Source organism: Amblyomma maculatum, chromosome 1 (assembly GCF_055883805.1).
Source record: "Amblyomma maculatum isolate TAMU_Amacu chromosome 1, ASM5588380v1, whole genome shotgun sequence".
Lineage (NCBI taxonomy): Eukaryota > Metazoa > Arthropoda > Arachnida > Ixodida > Ixodidae > Amblyomma > Amblyomma maculatum.
The window spans coordinates 411203626-411222047 of NC_139344.1; the positions used below are offsets into that span (position 1 = coordinate 411203626).

General features: G+C 44.8%; 1 protein-coding gene across 1 annotated transcript in view; it reads right to left on the reverse strand.

The window, feature by feature from the left end:
* The window catches only part of LOC146208933 (multidrug resistance protein mrp-7-like), a 112921-nt gene that overhangs the window by 1833 nt on the left and 92666 nt on the right, over positions 1-18422 (reverse strand). The window contains exons 22-24 of the mRNA XM_084579547.1: positions 17410-17568; positions 11727-11893; positions 1253-1447 (exon numbers count right to left, since the gene is read on the reverse strand). Coding sequence (XP_084435673.1) covers positions 1253-1447; positions 11727-11893; positions 17410-17568 — 521 coding nt within the window. The remainder of the gene's footprint in view (positions 1-1252; positions 1448-11726; positions 11894-17409; positions 17569-18422) is intronic.

The following is an 18422-nucleotide window of genomic DNA, read 5'->3' on the forward strand; positions in this document are numbered from 1 at the left end:
GTTAGCTACTGCCGACAATTTAGTCAAGTTGCCGGAACAAATGGATACCAGTGGGTACATTACGTGGCATGTAGCAACCGTTACTTGATTTCAGCTTGGAGGGACGCTAAGGTATTGTTTCTTGTCATGGTTCCTCTCAGCGGAGAAGCCCTGTATATATACTTTTTCAAGAGGCACCTTTCATAACCTTCTACAGATAACAGTTGAAGAAAGTAGGCAATTCTTTAAAATAATTTCTATTGACGCTTCGGCTGGAGTTCGGGCTTTGTCAAGTCTTGACAAAGTCAAGTGAAGCCAAAGTCAAGTCTTCCCGAAGCCCGGGTTTTGTATCTTATGCTTGGCAGACAGAAAAACCTTGCCTTATGTAAGCCACAATGGGATAAACCTCATTGTGTAATGCTTGAGAAGCAGCGTCCTATGCTTGCCTTTGCGCATCTCCAGCCGCAGTATACGCCGTCTTTCTAGTGAGCGAATAGTGCGACGGCCACTATGTGATGCCAGTGTTAAGCAGAAAAATCCCCCCGAGGTTCTTACACCCTTGCTAAGATCATAAGATAGCAAGACAAGCATTGGTTAGGTTTTGCTGCATCAGTGGGTAAGAGCAGATGGGGGGGGAGGGGGGGGAGAGAAACTGGCACTGCCATTTTCTAAGTCTACACGCCGCCTCTAGATCGTGAAGAGAGACACCTTCATACAAGCACCTAAGTATCAAAGAGAATGAAATTTTGTGGGGACGAAGACGTCTTTGACTGCAAAGATGCCGACATTTTGACACAATTCTGTGCATAGAGCTCAATACAAGATTATAGATATGCATAATATATAGCACCTTGTTACCCGTCAGTGAGAATTTGTGCAATAAGCTTGTCAGCGCCGTGAAGACATTCTCCTAGAGGCTCCTCCAACAAGCGAGTTTGGAAGGTATTGTTGATCAGCGTCCGATCTCTTAAGTAATTGCCGTCAACAAGGTATATTTTCCTATTTTCGTTACTGAAAAGCACTAGCCGACCACGCAGTCTTATTGTAATGTGCACCAGAGAAAATAGCACGTCCAATTACTTTATGTGGCTAAGGCTTTTCCAGGAACTTCCGATGTAGATTGGATTCGGGGAAGACTACGTTTGGACCTACCTTAGAAATTATGAAACTGCGTTATTTTTATACCGCATTAGGTTATTTGTTATCGGCATACTTGAAGTGAAGATTCATACCAGATAAATTTGTTTCCATTCCCCTGTCATAGTCCACTCACCTGTCATAGCCGAGTATTGTTTCTATGCGATGAGCTATTGTGATTACGGTGCAGTGAGCAAAGCTCTCTTTCAGAGTGGCCTGCACCTTCTGCTCCGTGTCTGCGTCCATCTGCGATGTGGCCTCGTCCAGAACCAGGATCTTCGTAGCTCTCAGAAGTGCGCGAGCGAGGGCCAACAGCTGACACTGGCCGGCGCTGTGTGTTCATTAAAATAATAATGGTTCAGACACTGCCACGTAATACGTAGAAGCATCCACCGCGATGACGCCGGCTGTTTCGTGAAAAGCAGTTTCGTGAATATAGATTTCGGCTGTCTAAAAATGCCTTAATGAAATGTATAACAAAACTAATATCAATTCAAAGGAATTTGGCGTTTCTAGTGCGCAGGTTGTCAATGAAGGTTCGCAGAAAGATACTGTTCTTCTCAGGTTTCCCCGAGGGAAGGAGGTATGTAAGGCGCTCTGAGAGGCATGTTGCACTCGGCGTCTGGATCCAACACCGCATACTGATAAATGCTTTAGACCGTTTTCGCGGCGATGAGGAAAATAGCCTCGAACTCTGAGCGCGCACGACCACTCCTCCTATCTGGTATGTGGAGACGCGGTGGTATCCGAAAGCGCGCGCGCAGTGCAGTTTTTCCACACACAATGTCCTGAGTAGCCGGAAAACGTCGACGATACTCCATTGATACAATAGCAGGCGATCAGCGCACTATATTTACTGTTTACTATATTTTGTGTGCTATTATAGATACCCTATACACCGTGCTTCTTTGTTTCTATCCCCTTTTTTTCCGCCCTCTCTCTGTCCTCCCTGTTAGTTTCATTTCCTCCGGCCGCATCTCAGATTCAAACAAGTGCCGCAGTAAGTAGAATGTTTTTATTTACTTTGTTGTTCGAAATAAAAGGAAAATAACAACGGAAGACTGATAATTAACTTAAGATAAAAATATTACTAGCGATTGTATGCAGGCGTTTCACTGTGAGCCTTTCCATTTCGAACTTTCAATCAGGCAAGCACGGGCGACCTCTAAATTTCAGGCACCAACAGCCTGAAGTTTCTTGTAGCCTTGGTAGCATTTCTTGCGAGTTGCGAACGTTTTGTTGCTGTACAAGAGAAACTGAAATGATATTACTTGTGGCAAAAAACATTTACGATATTTTATCTGCTGAAAAAAAGCCACCAGAAATTTATCAAAGTATGAAAGACCATGCATGTCCCGCTTGAACACAACTGTTTCTAATTTAATAGTTGTAAACTTATTCAGTGAAACAGTTTTTTTTTTTTCTTTTTTTTTTCAAAACACGAATTCCGCGAGCTTTTGCACCCAGTAATATATATGAATGTGGTCATAAGAATAACAACTCTTCATTAATATAAGCAAACTTTGTGAAAACTATGGGTTATAAAAAATTGTTCGTAGAAGCACATAAATTTTGCTTTGGTCATCATGTGTCATTATATCCATAAAGATCAACTGATCATTTTCTGTTCAATCTCTCCGAACGTCAGCACGACAGCAAAATCTGACGAATTCAGCTAGAGGCCAGTCACAGAAATTCCAGAAGAGAAGCTCCAGCCGTCGACGACAGTCATCGCGACTCGCCGCGCGCACTGGCAAACCGGTGCCTGAGCCATGCAGTCAATGCTGAAATCCGCTCGCGAAATAGACTATGCTACAGACTCTTCAACGTAGCGGCTTTGTTACGAAACATCATTGACCTTGGGCAGTATAAATGATTATAAAATGGATACTGTATTCATATAGAATACAACCCCAATAAAGTTGTAAAAATTCTACTCAGCAGCCGCTCAAGCAGTAAATTGAATATATTCATCATAGTTGCTTCAACGAATGTAGCGCGATTAGCATTGTAGCGAAATATCTCATGAAACGTCTGCATTTGCTTGCTCTCACTGTTCAGACTGTTAAAGGGACACTAAAGACACCCAAATATACTATCACAATCAAATTAACGGCTAATAAAATTTAATAAAATAATAATAATCTAATAAAATAATAAAATGACGATACCAGAACACTTATGTTGGACTTACCAGCCAAGAGCGAACAAGCAGTTTCTTCCGTATACATCCCAACATTCAAAGACAGTAAAAAGAGGTGTTGCGAAGGCTGCATTGACGTCGGCTCTCAACAAATCATGCCACCACCATGTTAAAAAAAGTTTTCTAAGCCAGACTGAGAAGCTTCTGGAGGCAGGGTATTCTGAGTATTCGCTGTGTAGCATATTAGAAAGCATTGCCCTGCCGATCAAGTGGAGTATTCGAAAAGGAAACCTTACTCGAACAGATAAGTGGTCAGTGGTACCATATACGCATGAATTCACCCATAATCTAATGAAGATTGGTCAAAGACATGGCATCCGGGGTATCCCAACGGCACCAAACAGAGATAAAGGGATGTGTGTGTAGGTTAACAACCAGGACTTAACTCTGAATGCAGAACGTCACACCGGACTAGGTACTCTAAGCGTATTCAGGGGGTTGTTTATGAGATTGCCTTGCATTGTGGAAAGAAATATATTGCACAGACAGGAAGATGTCTCAATGACAGGATTAGAGAGCACGCTTTGGCAATATCGGGCAAGTCTGGTACTAATCTCGCGGTGCACTGCAGACTGCATTGGTTGTAGAGACCAAAAATGTCCGACTGACCTTCACAATGTTAAGCTGATGAAAAGGATGAAGTATAAGTTAGAAAGGAAAATTTATGAAGCATATGCAATCTGTGACTTGGGAGACCAATGTGTCAGTATGCCTTCAGTGGTTTTGTTGAAGAAGGAATTAGAATTTCTGCGCAAACCGGCAGGATGTTAAAGACAAGGAAGAAGTTGGCTGCAGACGTGAAGTGAGGGGAGAAGATGTGCGGTTTCTTGTCAATATAGTCAGTGCAGCGTTGTCCCTGTGATTGTGTGTGCTTCCTATGCTTTGTGTTGTTCCCTGCTCTGCTGCTGTCTTCCAAGAGATAATAAGCGGCATTTCATGACATTGTTGCCACATATTCGGCAGCCAAAAATCAAATTACTGCTGAGATATAGTAATAAGAAGCTGAGGTTTTTTTTGTTTGTTTGTTTGTTTCCACCGGTCGAATTCAACCTGTTTTCTCCTACTACGTAGTAGGGCAGAATGACGCACACCATGACGCAGCAGGGGCCTCCATGATTGCTGACGAGCCGGCACGGCCTGCGGCGTCAACCGGTTAGCATCCCTCAAGGGAAAACAAGCCAACAGCGTACTCGAAATCGACCATTGGCTCACAGTAAGTGACGGCCACAGCCGAAATAAATAAAACGATGAGGAGAGTAATTTACCGAGCAATGGGCCTTTAAACGAAGAAAAAAAAACATAGAGCTCTTGTAATGCATAATATTTTACGTGTTTCTCAAGCTTTTGCGCTCCTCCTTGCACTGTGTATAACCAAACCGAGCCCTCGGTCATCGCACCGCTTCCCGAAATGTTTACATACAAATAAGATTAGGTTAACACCAAAATAGTGGCATCACTGCTGCGCTTGCCAGTTTTGAAGCTTCGTCGCACTTTTTTCTTTTCGGGTTTGTGCTACAGTTCTGTATTCAGCGAACATTACGTCCAAGGTAGCAGAGCATGACCGAAAAGCCGGCGCTCCTAAATTTTCCAGCGCTGTGAAATTCCACATGTTAAAATGGTTCTAGTGCACAATATTGTGCGCATAGGCATCCAGAACATTATTTGCAAGGCGTGAGAGCAGGCAGCATGCTCCGACGGTCACGAAGCTGTAATTTGTATACGGGTAGCAATGGCCTGTGCACCTCGAAACATGCAGTTTGCAGCCGTGACGTAATATGCACAAATGTTTCCCAACGTCCTACAAATCGGGCTTTGCACTCTAAACCTCCTACGCGACAAGCTCTACTTGATGAGCACCGTAATGCTACGGCCAAATTGATACCGGGAATGATGTCGAATGGCACCGTAGTAACGAAAACGTGTGACATCATCTCTGTGTTTGTGAGCTTTTACACGACACTGTTCAGTGACATTTCTACTACTTCTAATTCGGATCTACTAGCTAACTTTAAAGCTCTTACAACACCTTTATCAGATGAAGACTGTGCTCTTTTCAATGGTCATTTCACGTTGGAAGAAATAGAACACGCAATTGACCAATTACTCCTCTCTAAAACACCTGGCCCTGATGGCATATCATGCGAGTTTTACAAAACTTTTAAACCTTTGCTGATCCCTGTCTTGCTGCAGAACTTCGCTTTAAGTTTTGATGTGGGGGTCCTTCCTCAGTCCTTTACTAGGAATCACACAGTCTTAATTCTAAAGAGTACGGATAAAGAAAAATTGTTCTCAGTGGATGGCTACAGGCCAATCACGTTGGCAAATGTAGACTACAAAATTTTTGCGAAAGTACTATCAAATCGTTTACAGTATGCCATGACGGTTCTCATTGGCCCTCATCAGACGTGTGGCTTGAGGGGACGCTCCATACAAAATAAGATACATATTGCACGTACAATTATCGAATCTTGCTCTGGCCCTTATGAGCAGCTTGCCCTACTACAGATTGACCTTGCGAAGGCATTTGATTGTGTCCGGAATTCGTTTCTATTTTCTCTTCACGAGCGTGCAAATGTTGGATCAGCTGTACTGAACAGGGTGCAACTTTGTTACGACAACTGTTCCACTCGCTTGATTGTTAACGGTCACCTCTCAGAGCCTGCGCCAATTGGATCATCCGTGAAGCAGGGCTGTCCTATGTCACCGCTACTCTTTGCCCTCTACATAGAGCCACTTTGTTTGAGTGTACTGCAAAACCACAGTATCCGTGGTTATGCTGCCTTCAGTAATGAAGTCAAAGTACTTGCGTACGCCGACGACGTGGCGTTTTTCTGCACAGACAAACCCAGCATTGACAAAATTATAACCGCCATTGAGCAGTTTAGTACTGTATCTGGCGCTCAAATGAATAAGTCTAAAAGTTCGGGTCTGTGGTTCGGTTCATGGGGAGCAATGCAGACTCATTATGCTGGAATTTAATGGTCTCGAGTTCCCCCTAAATACCTTCATGTTTTCAAGTTTAGTGGCGTTACTGGAAAGAGCGGGTCACGGCACTCAAAAGCCATGCTCAGACTTTTGTCCCGCACCGCCTATCAATTTTTGGCCGAGCACAGGCATGTAACATGTTTCTGGCTACAAAACTTTATTATGTTTTACAGGTACTCCATTGCGCGAGACATTACATCCACAGTTTTCACCGAACGTTTGCGACGTTCATATGGTCGTCCAGTTTTGAGCCTATGCGGCGCGATAACTTATTCAGGCCTGTTTCTGCTGGCGGACTAGGTTTGACACATCTCTATGTCAGACAGTCAGTTGCTCGTTTCTTCTTTTTTCGTAATAGCTCCCATCCAATTACCAGAGCATCCCTGCAAACTAACCTAGTGAACCTTCTTCCAAACTTAGTGGTCTCTTCCAATTTTACCGATCGGCCCTTATTATTTGATTTTATGAAAGAAAGTAAAGTGCGTTTTCTGGCAGTTCGCTTCTCTTATAAGTACTTATTCTCTGTTTCACGGAAACATTTATACCAAGATTTGATATCTATTTTGTTCTTGCCTCCCTTATATCGTTCACTCTATTCCATTTATATGGGGCATGATGTGTTAAAAAGGGTGCGTAAAATGCCGATCTTGCCTTCTTCTAAAACGTTTTTCTTTAAACTTCATGCCGAGGTTTTGCCTGTTAAACTGTGGCTTCAGAAAAAAATATATTTTCGTTTCTTCTGTTAATTGCCGGTTATGTGATATACCTGAAACCATCGAACACTGTTTTATTGCCTGAAAAGATGCAATATTATTTTGGGACGTTCTGCAAAGAACATTGAAAAAAGACTTTATTTTAAATTCCCACAGTGTGCGTTACTTGATAACAACCGAGCATTACCATGAACCATTTGACATGATTTTCCTCTTTGGACTGCGCAGCCTGTGGAAAACGCGTATGTTGGACCGGAATGCTGAACCTCTAGTCTCTCCTGCTACTCATTTCGGCCAGATGGTACACCAGCTTTCAGACGCTTACGAAGATAATGACTATCAACCGGACTGGCTGCCATCGTTGATGTATTGTCTTTCCTTGCCACCGTTTTAGTGAAGTTGTGCTAAGTCGTATTCTAGTTGTGTGGTGTTGTGTTGTATGTTCCAATTGGACTTTTCGCCTACAGGCTGATTACTCTGTAAATATAGTTTTTAACTCTACGCTGAATTTAAAAGCATGTAATAAATACCATGCTCAAAAAAAAAAAGTCTCGGCGTGGCAAAGCGGTTAGCGCGGAACGTTACGGAGCAAGCAGTAGTGAGTTCGAGTCCCACTGGTGGTGTCGCTTTTTTCTTTTTTGTGTGTGTGTGTGTTGCTTCGTTATTTCTTACTTTATATCCGAGTCCCTTTTTTCGCCGGGCGATCAGCGCAATAGGCAAGGATGCAATAGAGGAACAATGGCATTTGGAATATGATCGCCGCTCCCCTTGGTATGAGTGGCAAGTATGACCCTTTTGTTTACGATGACTGCAAATAGCACGTTGAAGCTCTTGTTGACACAGTATGGTTGTCACATGTACCATGGTTTAGTGAGCAATTGAATGATAATAATGTTTTCCTTCGGCACTAAGCACATGTATGCCTTTTGTGGCGTACGTAGCTGCAGTCGAGCGGTTAGGTCAGGGTCAATGGGAGCTCGCAGTCGAAGCGGCGACGGCGGCGATATGTTTGCTCAGAATTGTGAACGAAGGAGCGTGTCGGCGGCAGCGGATTTCGCTCGCTCGCGCCTCCGAATGCTCAAAAGTGAGCGAGCCAGGCGCATCTGCTTCTCCAATCTCGTATTTCAGGCGCCGCTTGTCCAAAACGAAACTATCTGACCACGCACGAAGTGTCTGAGCCGGAACATAACCGAAACTGAAATGAACGACTGCGGCGCCTCCAAGTACATTTTTGTATTTGCCTTACAACGTTTCCGTTGTCTTTTTGCCGTTGTTTATGTATAATAAAAGCATGTCATCATATTCAAAACAAAGCATACTACCGCATTCAAACGGGCAACGTAATTCGCATTTGTCACCCTCCGGAATCTCTAGCGCGTCACGTGATTTACAGTTGAGAGTCTCGGCCGTGTTGGCTGTGGCGGCGATACCTGTATTTCTGTTCTTCGTCTTTACTACCTCATAACAGCTCTGTTTTCAGTGAGAGTGATTTTTTTTTTTTTTTTGGGGGGGGGGGGGGAATCAGGAATTGGCATTCTATCGATGCAATACCCCTTCATTTTTCTCTTTTGTGCCTCATTAAGGCAGCCCTTCTCTAGAAATCATTCAAGGATAAAACGTACACCGAAAACTGCCCTGCATTGCCTGCTTCAACGCCCTTCCGGCCAATTGTAGGTAACCGCCTCTTTGTGCCACATAGCAGCCACACATTATTTTTAATCAGGCTTGTACTTCTCGCCCAACCCGATCAAGCGCTTCAGTTACAGCCGTTTCTGTCCGATTTCGTTCACTCAGGTACTTTCAGAACGCGAAAATGTGAAAGCGAAAGCTCAGGAATGCCCATGTGCGCTACCTACCACTTGTCCCGCGGATGCGATCGCACATACCAGCGTCGCAATTATTCTCAACTTAACCGCTAGATGGTTCCACTTACAGAAACCGGCGGCGCCCAAATCAGGTATCGCATCTGCGGTACACCTTCTACGCGGATGGCATCACTATTTGGACCACAGCCTATTCCACCGCGGATATTGAGGACCGCCTTCAAGAGACCGTAACCATCGTGTAAGCCTACGCCGCTAACTGCGGCCTCACTAGCTCCCTTGAAACGTCGGAGTTTCTTGTACTACACAGCTCCCGCCAACGCACACCCACTCTTGAAGTCAACCTCAATGGAGACTCAATACCTCAGAAGGACACGAACAGGGTTCTACGCCTTTACGTCAAAGACAGGGGCAGAAATGGTTATGCCCTCACTCGGCTCAAAACCACCAGCCTACAAGTTGCGCATATGATAGCCTGGTTCACTACCAACAACAAGTGCATGTTCGAACAAGACACGCTGCGCCTGGTTCAAGCATTCATCATTAACAGAATTGTGTATTCGGCACCCTATTTGCACCTCAACATGGGAGACTATACGAAAATTGACGTCTTGATACAAAGCGCTTTTAAAAAAGGCGCTGGGCCTGCCCCAAAGCACTTCCTAAGAGCCCTTTTTGCAATTAGGGGTGCACAATACAGCCGAAGAGCTCCTTGCGCCCAACGCGCCACCCAGATTAATCCATTAGCAGCAACCCGCGCGGGTCAGACCGTTCTTACAGACATTAACCGGACTAGCCAGCTAGCAAAAACAGGCTATACCGAAAGGGTGGTCGAACTAGTTTATCGCCAATCCCCCACATCGCAGTATACATCATCTGTTCCGCCAAGGGCCAAAAACCTCCAGGAAAAATACTGGAAAGACACTGCGTCCTACTACTTAGACGCAGCAAAGTCAGAATCGGGGTACACGGTAGCGGTTGTGATTCACCAACTGCAATTGGTTGATGCTCTCACCGTCTGTGATGACAATATAGAAACGACGGAGGATGTGGTCATTGCTGTAGCCGCCATGCATACCACATGTGCCTATATATTCACTTATTGTATGGCTGCCTACCGCAACAACATCAAAGGAAGAATTTGTCGCCAGACTGCCAGAATATTAAAAAATCATGGACACCCCCAACAAGCGAACAAGACAAATGCCTCGTCTGGACACCCAGACATCGAGACATTGAAGAGAACGAGTGCGCCCATGTCGTTGTCCGAGGTCTCCTCCCTCATGTGTCGACCCCTTAATCTCCCACACCCCCTTATCCCGGCCCTCTCGTGACGTGCGCGGAGAGGTTACAGCACTGCAGACTCTCTTGCAGAAAATATCTACCACCAGCAAGGTGATGTCCAAAGCGGAGGAAGTCGGATGGCGACGCCTACAGACAGGTACATATAACACACCAGCCAGTTTAAACACAATACACCCCGGGTTCTGCGACCCCAAATGTAAATATTGCGGGGAGAAGGCAGGCCTGCATCACGTGGTGTGTACCTGCCCACACAATCCTCCAGATGACCCAAATGCAGTGCCAACAATTCAGGGGTGGGAGGCTGCCCTATCCAGCTCTGGACTAGAGGCCCAACGGGCCATCGTGACACGTGCACGGATAGCAGCGGCAGTCCTGGAGTCCTGGAATAGGGACCCCACCCACACATCCCCCTCCCTTATCTCTGCTCAATAAAGTTTTTCAGTTTGTCAAGTCACCCATGATAACACGGTCTTAGCTCGTTCAGTCGAAAAGCTATCGCCGTGTACATATATTGAGACAAAGGGTTTCTTAAAAACCGGAAATGACTTCGTACTAAAATCACGATGCAACCATATTCTTTCTTGGACCTCACCAATGGTCTGCAGTATGTACACAATAAACAAATAAATAAATAAATATTTTGCGCAGTGGTATCACATCATTTCGCCTCCGATTTAGCACCATCCTTCTATACTCAACTTCAAGGCTAGTTTGCGATAGGAATTCAAAATGACGCCAACGGCCCTGGGAGAACTGTAGGCGTCTACTGTGAAATGAAACAGGTGCTGCGTATTCCTTCCCTAAAAACCAAAATAAACATGTTTTCAGCGCAATATTTTTAAGCAAACAGTGCTGCCCAGACGTGATGGCGCAGTGTTTAAGATGTGTAACTACTGTTCCAAAGTGCTCGGGTTCTATCCGATCTTCGGCTGCCGAGTTTGGATGGAGGTGAGCAGGAGAACGTTAAAGGGGGTCTAAATTACTCCGCCCCCAACCAGGCTTCCACCTATGGCACTTTTTTCTGTATTTTCGATTTGGCTCCCGCCTTCCTCTCTAGCCTTACGGTGCGGATCATGTATCCACGATAGAACTGTGACAGGTACTGAACCTATCTTTGCCTATGACCAATTATTATTACTATTAAACAAAAAGTGTAAAATTATTCGTTGAATCAAACGGTGATAATAAAAGCGCTTCGCGTCTACTTTTATCACGAAGCTTGAACATTCCCCTAATTTAATTCACTGACAGAAGGCTACACCACTAAAGCAGTAAAAGCTCAAGAACGCCTTTATAAGGTTATATTCATTCAAAAAGGCTCTTCGCAGTTCTTTTGCAGTCCCCTCATTTGAAACATATCAGAAACCTTCAATACTCGTGGATGTCTGCATACTACTCCGTCGGTATGTTGTTAATGGCGCCCTTGTGTAAACCTATCATAGCATTGTCTAATTTAAAAACTATGCAAGTAACCGACACTTATACTTGTGGCGTTCCTTGACAGTCACAACTCAGCGTCATGCTAGATCGTTGCATGCTATACACCTCTAATGTTTTGTGTTGTAACATTAAGAAACAAACCTGAGGTTTCCTCCTTTCTCAGAGATGGCGAATGAAAGAGCTTCTTGGGTACGTTCGACGAATTCGCTCATGCGCACGCTACGGAGGACTTTCCAGAGCTGCTCGTCTGAGTAGCAGCCTTGTGGGTCCAAATTCTCGCGAAGTGTACCAGAGAACATAGAGGAGTCCTAAAAAAGGGTGAGAAAAAATTCACATCACTGCAGTGTGCAGACGAAAGTTGCAACGTTAACGGAGGCACACATGCAAATGTTCACCGTCTAAACGAATAAAGGTGCCCTTTAGAACAACTAAAATTATAGAAAACTATTTCCACGTTCGTGACACGCGATTGTGCATTACATCAACTTATAAATGTTACAAATAGTAGTCAGAAAAAGATACAATTGTAATATTGCGTTGTTCATAGGTAAGTTCAGTTCAGGCGTTCAGTCGTGTCCGACTCTTCGTGACCCTATGGACCATGTCACGCCACGCTTTCCGGTCTCTCACTATCTTCCTAATATCACATAACTTCATCTGCAGTGCCTCGAGGATGCCATCTAACCATCGCGTTCGCTGCCTACCCCTTCTCCGGCGACCCTCAAGCTTTCCCAACATCAAATCTTTCTCCAGCGACTCCTTTCTTCTCATCAGATGCCCAAAGTAGCTGAGCTTTAACTTTAGAATTTGACCCTCCAATGAGCAGTCAGGGCTTATGGTCGACAATATCGACTGATTTGATCTTCTGGCAGCCCAAGGAACTCTCAAGAGTCTTCGCCAGCACCACAATTCAAACGCGTCAATTCTTCTGCGGTCAGCCTTTTTCACAGTCCAACTCTCGCATCCATACATCACAACTGGAAAGACCATAGCACGAGTTATACGGATCTTGGTTGGCAGACTAATGTCTCTGCTCTTTACTAGGCGGTCAAGGCTAACCATTGCTCTCTTTCCCAGAAGCAGGCGTCTCCTAATTTCATGGCTGCAGTCTCCTTCCGAGGTAATCTTGGAGCCCAAGAACAGAAAATCTGTCACAGCTTCCACTTCTTGTCCCTTCATGCTCCAGGACTTGATAGGGCAAGACGCCATGATCTTTGTCTTTTTAATGTTCAGTTTAAGCCCAAACTTCTCACTCTCTTCTTGTACGCGCATCAGAAGTCTCTTGAGTTCCACTTCACTTTCTGCCATTAAAGTGGTATCATCCGCATATCTAAGGTTGCTGATACGTTTTCCAGCAATCTTCACTCCAGCTGAAGACTCGTCCAGACCGGCCTTCCTTATGATGCACTCTGCATATAGGTTAAATAGGCAGGGCGACAGTATGCAGCCTTGCCTCACTCCTTTCTCAATCGGAAAGCAATCAGTAAGACCATGCCCAGTTCTGACTGTGGCCTCTTGCCCTTCATACAGGTTCCTGAGGAGACAGATGAGGTGAATTGGAACTCCCATCTCTTGGTGAGCTTGCCACAATCTGCTGTCATCTACGCAGTCAAACGCTTTCGCATAATCAATAAAGCAGAAGTAGATGGGTTTCTGGAACTCTCTTGCTTTTTCCATGATCCAGCGAAGGTTGGCAACTTGGTCTCTAGTTCCTCTGCCCTTGCGAAACCCAGCTTGCACGTCCGGAAGCTCCCGGTCCACATACTGCTGCAGCCTACCTTGGAGGATTTTTAACATCACCTTGCTAGCATGCGAAATAAGCGCGATCGTGCGGTAGTTGGAACAATCTTTGACACTGCCTTTCTTTGGAATGGGGATGTAAACTGACCTCCTCCAATCCTGTGGCCACTGCAGGGTTGTCCAAATCTTCTGACATAATGTATGTAGAATGATAACAGCGTCATGGTTGAGGTTTTGAAGCAACTCAGCTGGAATGCCATCGATTCCGCTGGCTTTGTTCTTAGCAAGGCTGGCTAAGGCCCATTCAACTTCACTCTTCAGGATGCCTGGCTCAAAATCAGCAATCACAACTGTCTTATGTTGGGTTTGCACATTCGGGTCCTTCTTGTACAGTTCTTCTGTGTATTCCTGCCACCTCTTCTTTATCTCTGAGGCTTCAGTGAGGTCCTCGCCTCGTTTGTCCTTTATCACGCCCAGCTTAGCACAGAAGCTTCCTTTGATATCTTTGATTGTCTTATACAGAGCTCTTGCGTTCCTTAATTGGCTGTTGTCCTCAACTGCTTGGCACTGTATGTTCAAAAAGCCATTCTTATCTCTCCTTGCTATTTTCTGAAAATCCGCATTGAGAACCTTGTATCTTTCTCTTTCCCCCATAACTTTTGCCGTCCTCCTTTCCTCAGCTATTTGCAAAGCCTCTTCAGATAACCAGATTGCTTTCTTGCATTTCTTTTGCTTTGGAACTACCTTAGTAGTAACTTCTTGTATTATATCACGAATATCAGTCCACATTTCTTCGGGCTCTTTGTCTTCTAGATCAAATTCTTGAAATCGATTCCTCACTTCCACAGCATATTCTAATGGAATCTGATCCAGATCATACCTGAAAGGCCTTCTAGTTTTCTGCGTTTTCCTCAATCGAAGCTTAATTTTGGCAACAAGAAGCTGATGATCGGTGCCACAATCGGCCCCAGGCCTTGTTTTTACTGCTTGTATAGTGCTTCTCCATCTCTGCCGGCAAATAATATAATCGATCTGATTCCTGTACAGACCGTCGGGTGAAGTCCATGTGTACAGGCGCCTCTTGTGCTGTTGAAAATGAGTATTCGCTATGGTCAGGTGGTTTTCTTGATAAAACTCTACTAGCCTCTGCCCAGCTTCATTTGGCTCACCAAGACCGAAATTGCCTGTAATTCCGGATATTTCTTCACTCCCTCACTCACTTAGCATTCCAGTCTCCTATGAGAAAAACGACGTCTGATGATGGGGTGCGGTCTAAAAGGCATTGTAGGTCCGCATAAAATCTCTCAACGTCAGCTTCTTCAGCAGTAGTGGTCGGTGCATAGACTTGGATAACTGTTATGTTCAAAGGGTGACCTTGGATCCGAAGTGACATCATTCGGTCGTTTTTGGGGTTGTACCCTAGCACTGCTTTGCCCATTCTTCTGTTTACTATGAGAGCGACCCCATTCCTTCTCTTGGATTCGTGCCCACAATAAAAGACATAATGGTCGCCGGAGTTAAATTCTCCCATTCCGGTCCACTTGAGCTCGCTGATACCCAAGATATCAATGTTCAATCTGTCCATTTCTCGCTTGACGACATCCAGTTTACCTTGCGTCATAGATCTTACATTCCATGTTGCTATGTGATATATCTCCTTGCAACATCGGACTTTCTGGTCGCTTCCCGACACATCCACAACTGAGCGTCCTTTTGGTTTTAGCCCAGCCGCTTCATTCGTCCTGGAGCTACTAGGAATCGCCCTTTGTTCATCCCCAGTAGCATGTGGGACGCCTTCCAGCCTGGGGGGCTCATCTTCCGGCGCCATATCATTAATGGTATTGTGACTGGCCATAGGGTTTTCTTGGCAGGAAATACTGGAGTGGGTTGCCATTACCTTCTCCAGTGAATCACATTTTGTCAGAACTCTCTGCCGTGACCTGTCTATCTTGGGTGGCCCTACACAGCAGAGCTCACGACTTCATCGAGTTTCGCAAGCCCCTCCGCCACGACAAGGCAGTGATCCATGAATGGGGTTCATAGGTAAACGCACATCAAAATTGTGTTTTTATAATCCTCTCATGTGGTCTAAGGCTGCCTGCGCTAACTGAATATTGCACTCTGTTGCTGAACATGAATTCTGCAATGGCTAGGCTGTAGGTTATTGCCTATATCTGCCACAAAAACTAGCACATGCAGCACAGGGCGCCGATGGCGCATGCCTATTAGTGTGGCATCGAGATGAAGGTTGTTGTTAGCTAAAGGAGGGGTTAGACTTGCTGATTCTTCCGGTATCTGCCCCGCCGCAGCAACACATAAATGTTAACCATACCCACAAATCAGGCATATGCTTGATCAGACTTATCTACAACGTTAGAAGCACCCGCCTCGCCACATTTTTAGAATTCTAAGATGTCTCATTTCTACATAACCATACCTAAGAAGCATTGAAGTAGTTACAAAGCTATTGCTATTGAACCCGTCTTATATATTTGTGGTGTCCATCAGAAAACACAATATGATCAATACAAATCGCAATTTTTTATTTAAAACTCATTATGTTTAAGTAACAACAGTTAGCGAAACCACCAAAATAAAATATAGTGTTCTACAACTATATCGGGTGCATTTTGAAATTTCCTCCCGCCCCAAACGGGGCTCAGTTTGCGCTAAAACCACCCACTAAAACCACTAAACCACCCAGAAAGCTTGCGCGCTTTTGTCCATTTTGTTGTGTAGTAAGTCCTTACAGCGGTTCTTATCTTGCTTGGTTCCATATGATGCAGAACCAGAACCGTCTGTGACGAGACCGAAGTAGCAAAAGGCGCAAACGCCAATTTTCCGCGAAGAGCAGCAGTGGCGCCATCTAGTATCATTACAGGAACTTGCCATGCTTGCCACGACGCTTTTGAAACACGGCGCTTTCCTCCAGCGATGCCATTTGACGCCATAGCTGCCTTTTGCTGGAAACTCTGCGGTGACGACTTTTCCTCCTTAGACTCGTCGCAGACGGTTCTAGTTTATCATCATGCGCGGCTAAACCAAGTGAGCACCCCGGCCAAAACTCGTAAAGAACAGGACAACAACGCACAATCTTTGTGCGCGGTTTTAGATCGAATGAACCTCCGGTTGAGGCGGAACAACACTGTATGTGAGCAGAAGTAGGTAATACGGGATAAATGATACTATTTAAAATAGCAGCGAGAAGAGTAGTACAGACGTATGCGAGATACGCCTCCTACAGTCTCACTGGTCCTACATCTCTATCCGCTAGGTAGGGCAATTCTGTTTCGTCTCACAGCACGAGTCAGGTGACTGCGAAATGTGCCGCTACGCAGCTGCAAAAAAAAAAAAAAAAAAGGATGCTAAAACACGAGCATTGTAGCTCTGTCTACCGTCTTTCCAGAAATGTCTTAGAAAGTATTGGTTGTCGACCTGTTAAGCAGCAGAAATGAGCTACTCGTGTGCTCTCTTACTTACAGTTCATGCTCGTATAACTAAAATTACGACATGAAAACTTATCACATCCTTCTGCCTAGGTTCTGCACAGCACCGTTACGAAGACGCTACAAAGTATATATGGCACCTGTTGGGTGCGATTCTGTTCGGCCATGCCGTTTATTTGTTTTATAATAAGGAAGTAAGTGCTCACTGACATACACCCAAGCACACTCATACGGCTACAAAGGAAAGCTATGCTTAATGAGAAACTCCTCAGTTAAAGAAAACTTTGTCCTACTTTTGGGATCTAAATCGGAATCACTGCCTTTCTGGGGTAGTTTCTCTACCAACTCAGCTAGCCAGGACAGTAAGCAGAACAAAGTGTAGGGCGAGACCGAATTGATCAATAGATAGAAATGGGAGCTGTGTTGATCGAACATTAGGGGAATCCCCCAAGGTGTAGTAGATTTGTAATAAGGCAGTAATTACTACCAGGCATCCACTCAAGTTTTAGGCGATTTTCTTTATTAATGTTTGCGCCCTGACGATTAACTTCGGACAAAACTTCGCATTTTAGATGAACATTTCAACATTTCAGTTGCCATAAAATAGCCTTTATAAATTTTCCCCGCGCCCCTCATACCTGGGGTATAATACTGATAGCAGAACGTAGACGATGTAGGGGTACAGTACATATGTCGACACCGTCAATTTTGATGGATCCAGACGTTCGCTCAATCATACGGAGCAGGGCTAACACCAGCGACGATTTGCCTGCGCCCGTCCTTCCCACGACAGCCAACTGTAAGTGAGTGCATTTAAAGAAGTTTTCATAATTAGCACACACATATGCGTAAAAGATCGCCATATTATGACTTGTATAAATAGGGCAACTATACCAGAAAACACGGTCAAACGAAGGAGAAAAAACAGGACCTATGAAGAATGGGTAAGCGGCAACTAGCCCAGCCTACCAATCTACTTTAGGGCTGCAGGTATACAAGCCTATAAGCTTTCATTCTGTCTTTTTTTATGTTTCCTTGTACGCGGCTGTGAAATATTCGCCTTAGTGGCTGAATTGTAAGAAGCAGGCTACCGCTAGTTCAATAAGTAGCTCACACAAAGTATCATTCATATAATTACTAAGCAATGTTGAGTCCCGCACTTTCGCAGGCAATAAATCTTCAGTTAAGTAAGTATCATACAAGGAAACAGGAAGGAACACTTATCAAGTGCAAAAATGGCTTGGGTTCAACCCGGCTTAACATACGTTATGAAGTAGAAGTTAAAATGAGCATGATCAGACACAGTTTTCTGTACTTTAGCTCCTCCATGGCTGCCTGAGAACCTCAAAACTTATGAGGAACCCTTAAGCTCCGCTTTAGGAGTATGACGAGATAGCGTAGGCTACCACCCCCAAGCATAAATCCCCGCTGTAACCAAGCCTTATGAACTTCACTGCGTGGTCTAGGCAACGGTACTGGCAGGCTGATTCTGATATCATCCTCATACATTAATGAAAAGGCAACAGTTGGCAGCTCCTGTCAAATGCAATGTCAGGCAAGTTCATATGTCTAGTTACAGCTGGGACATGTCAGCTGGCACCCAGCGGCACGCTAGCTGTTTTTCGCTCACAACGCCAATGCTGACGCCGGA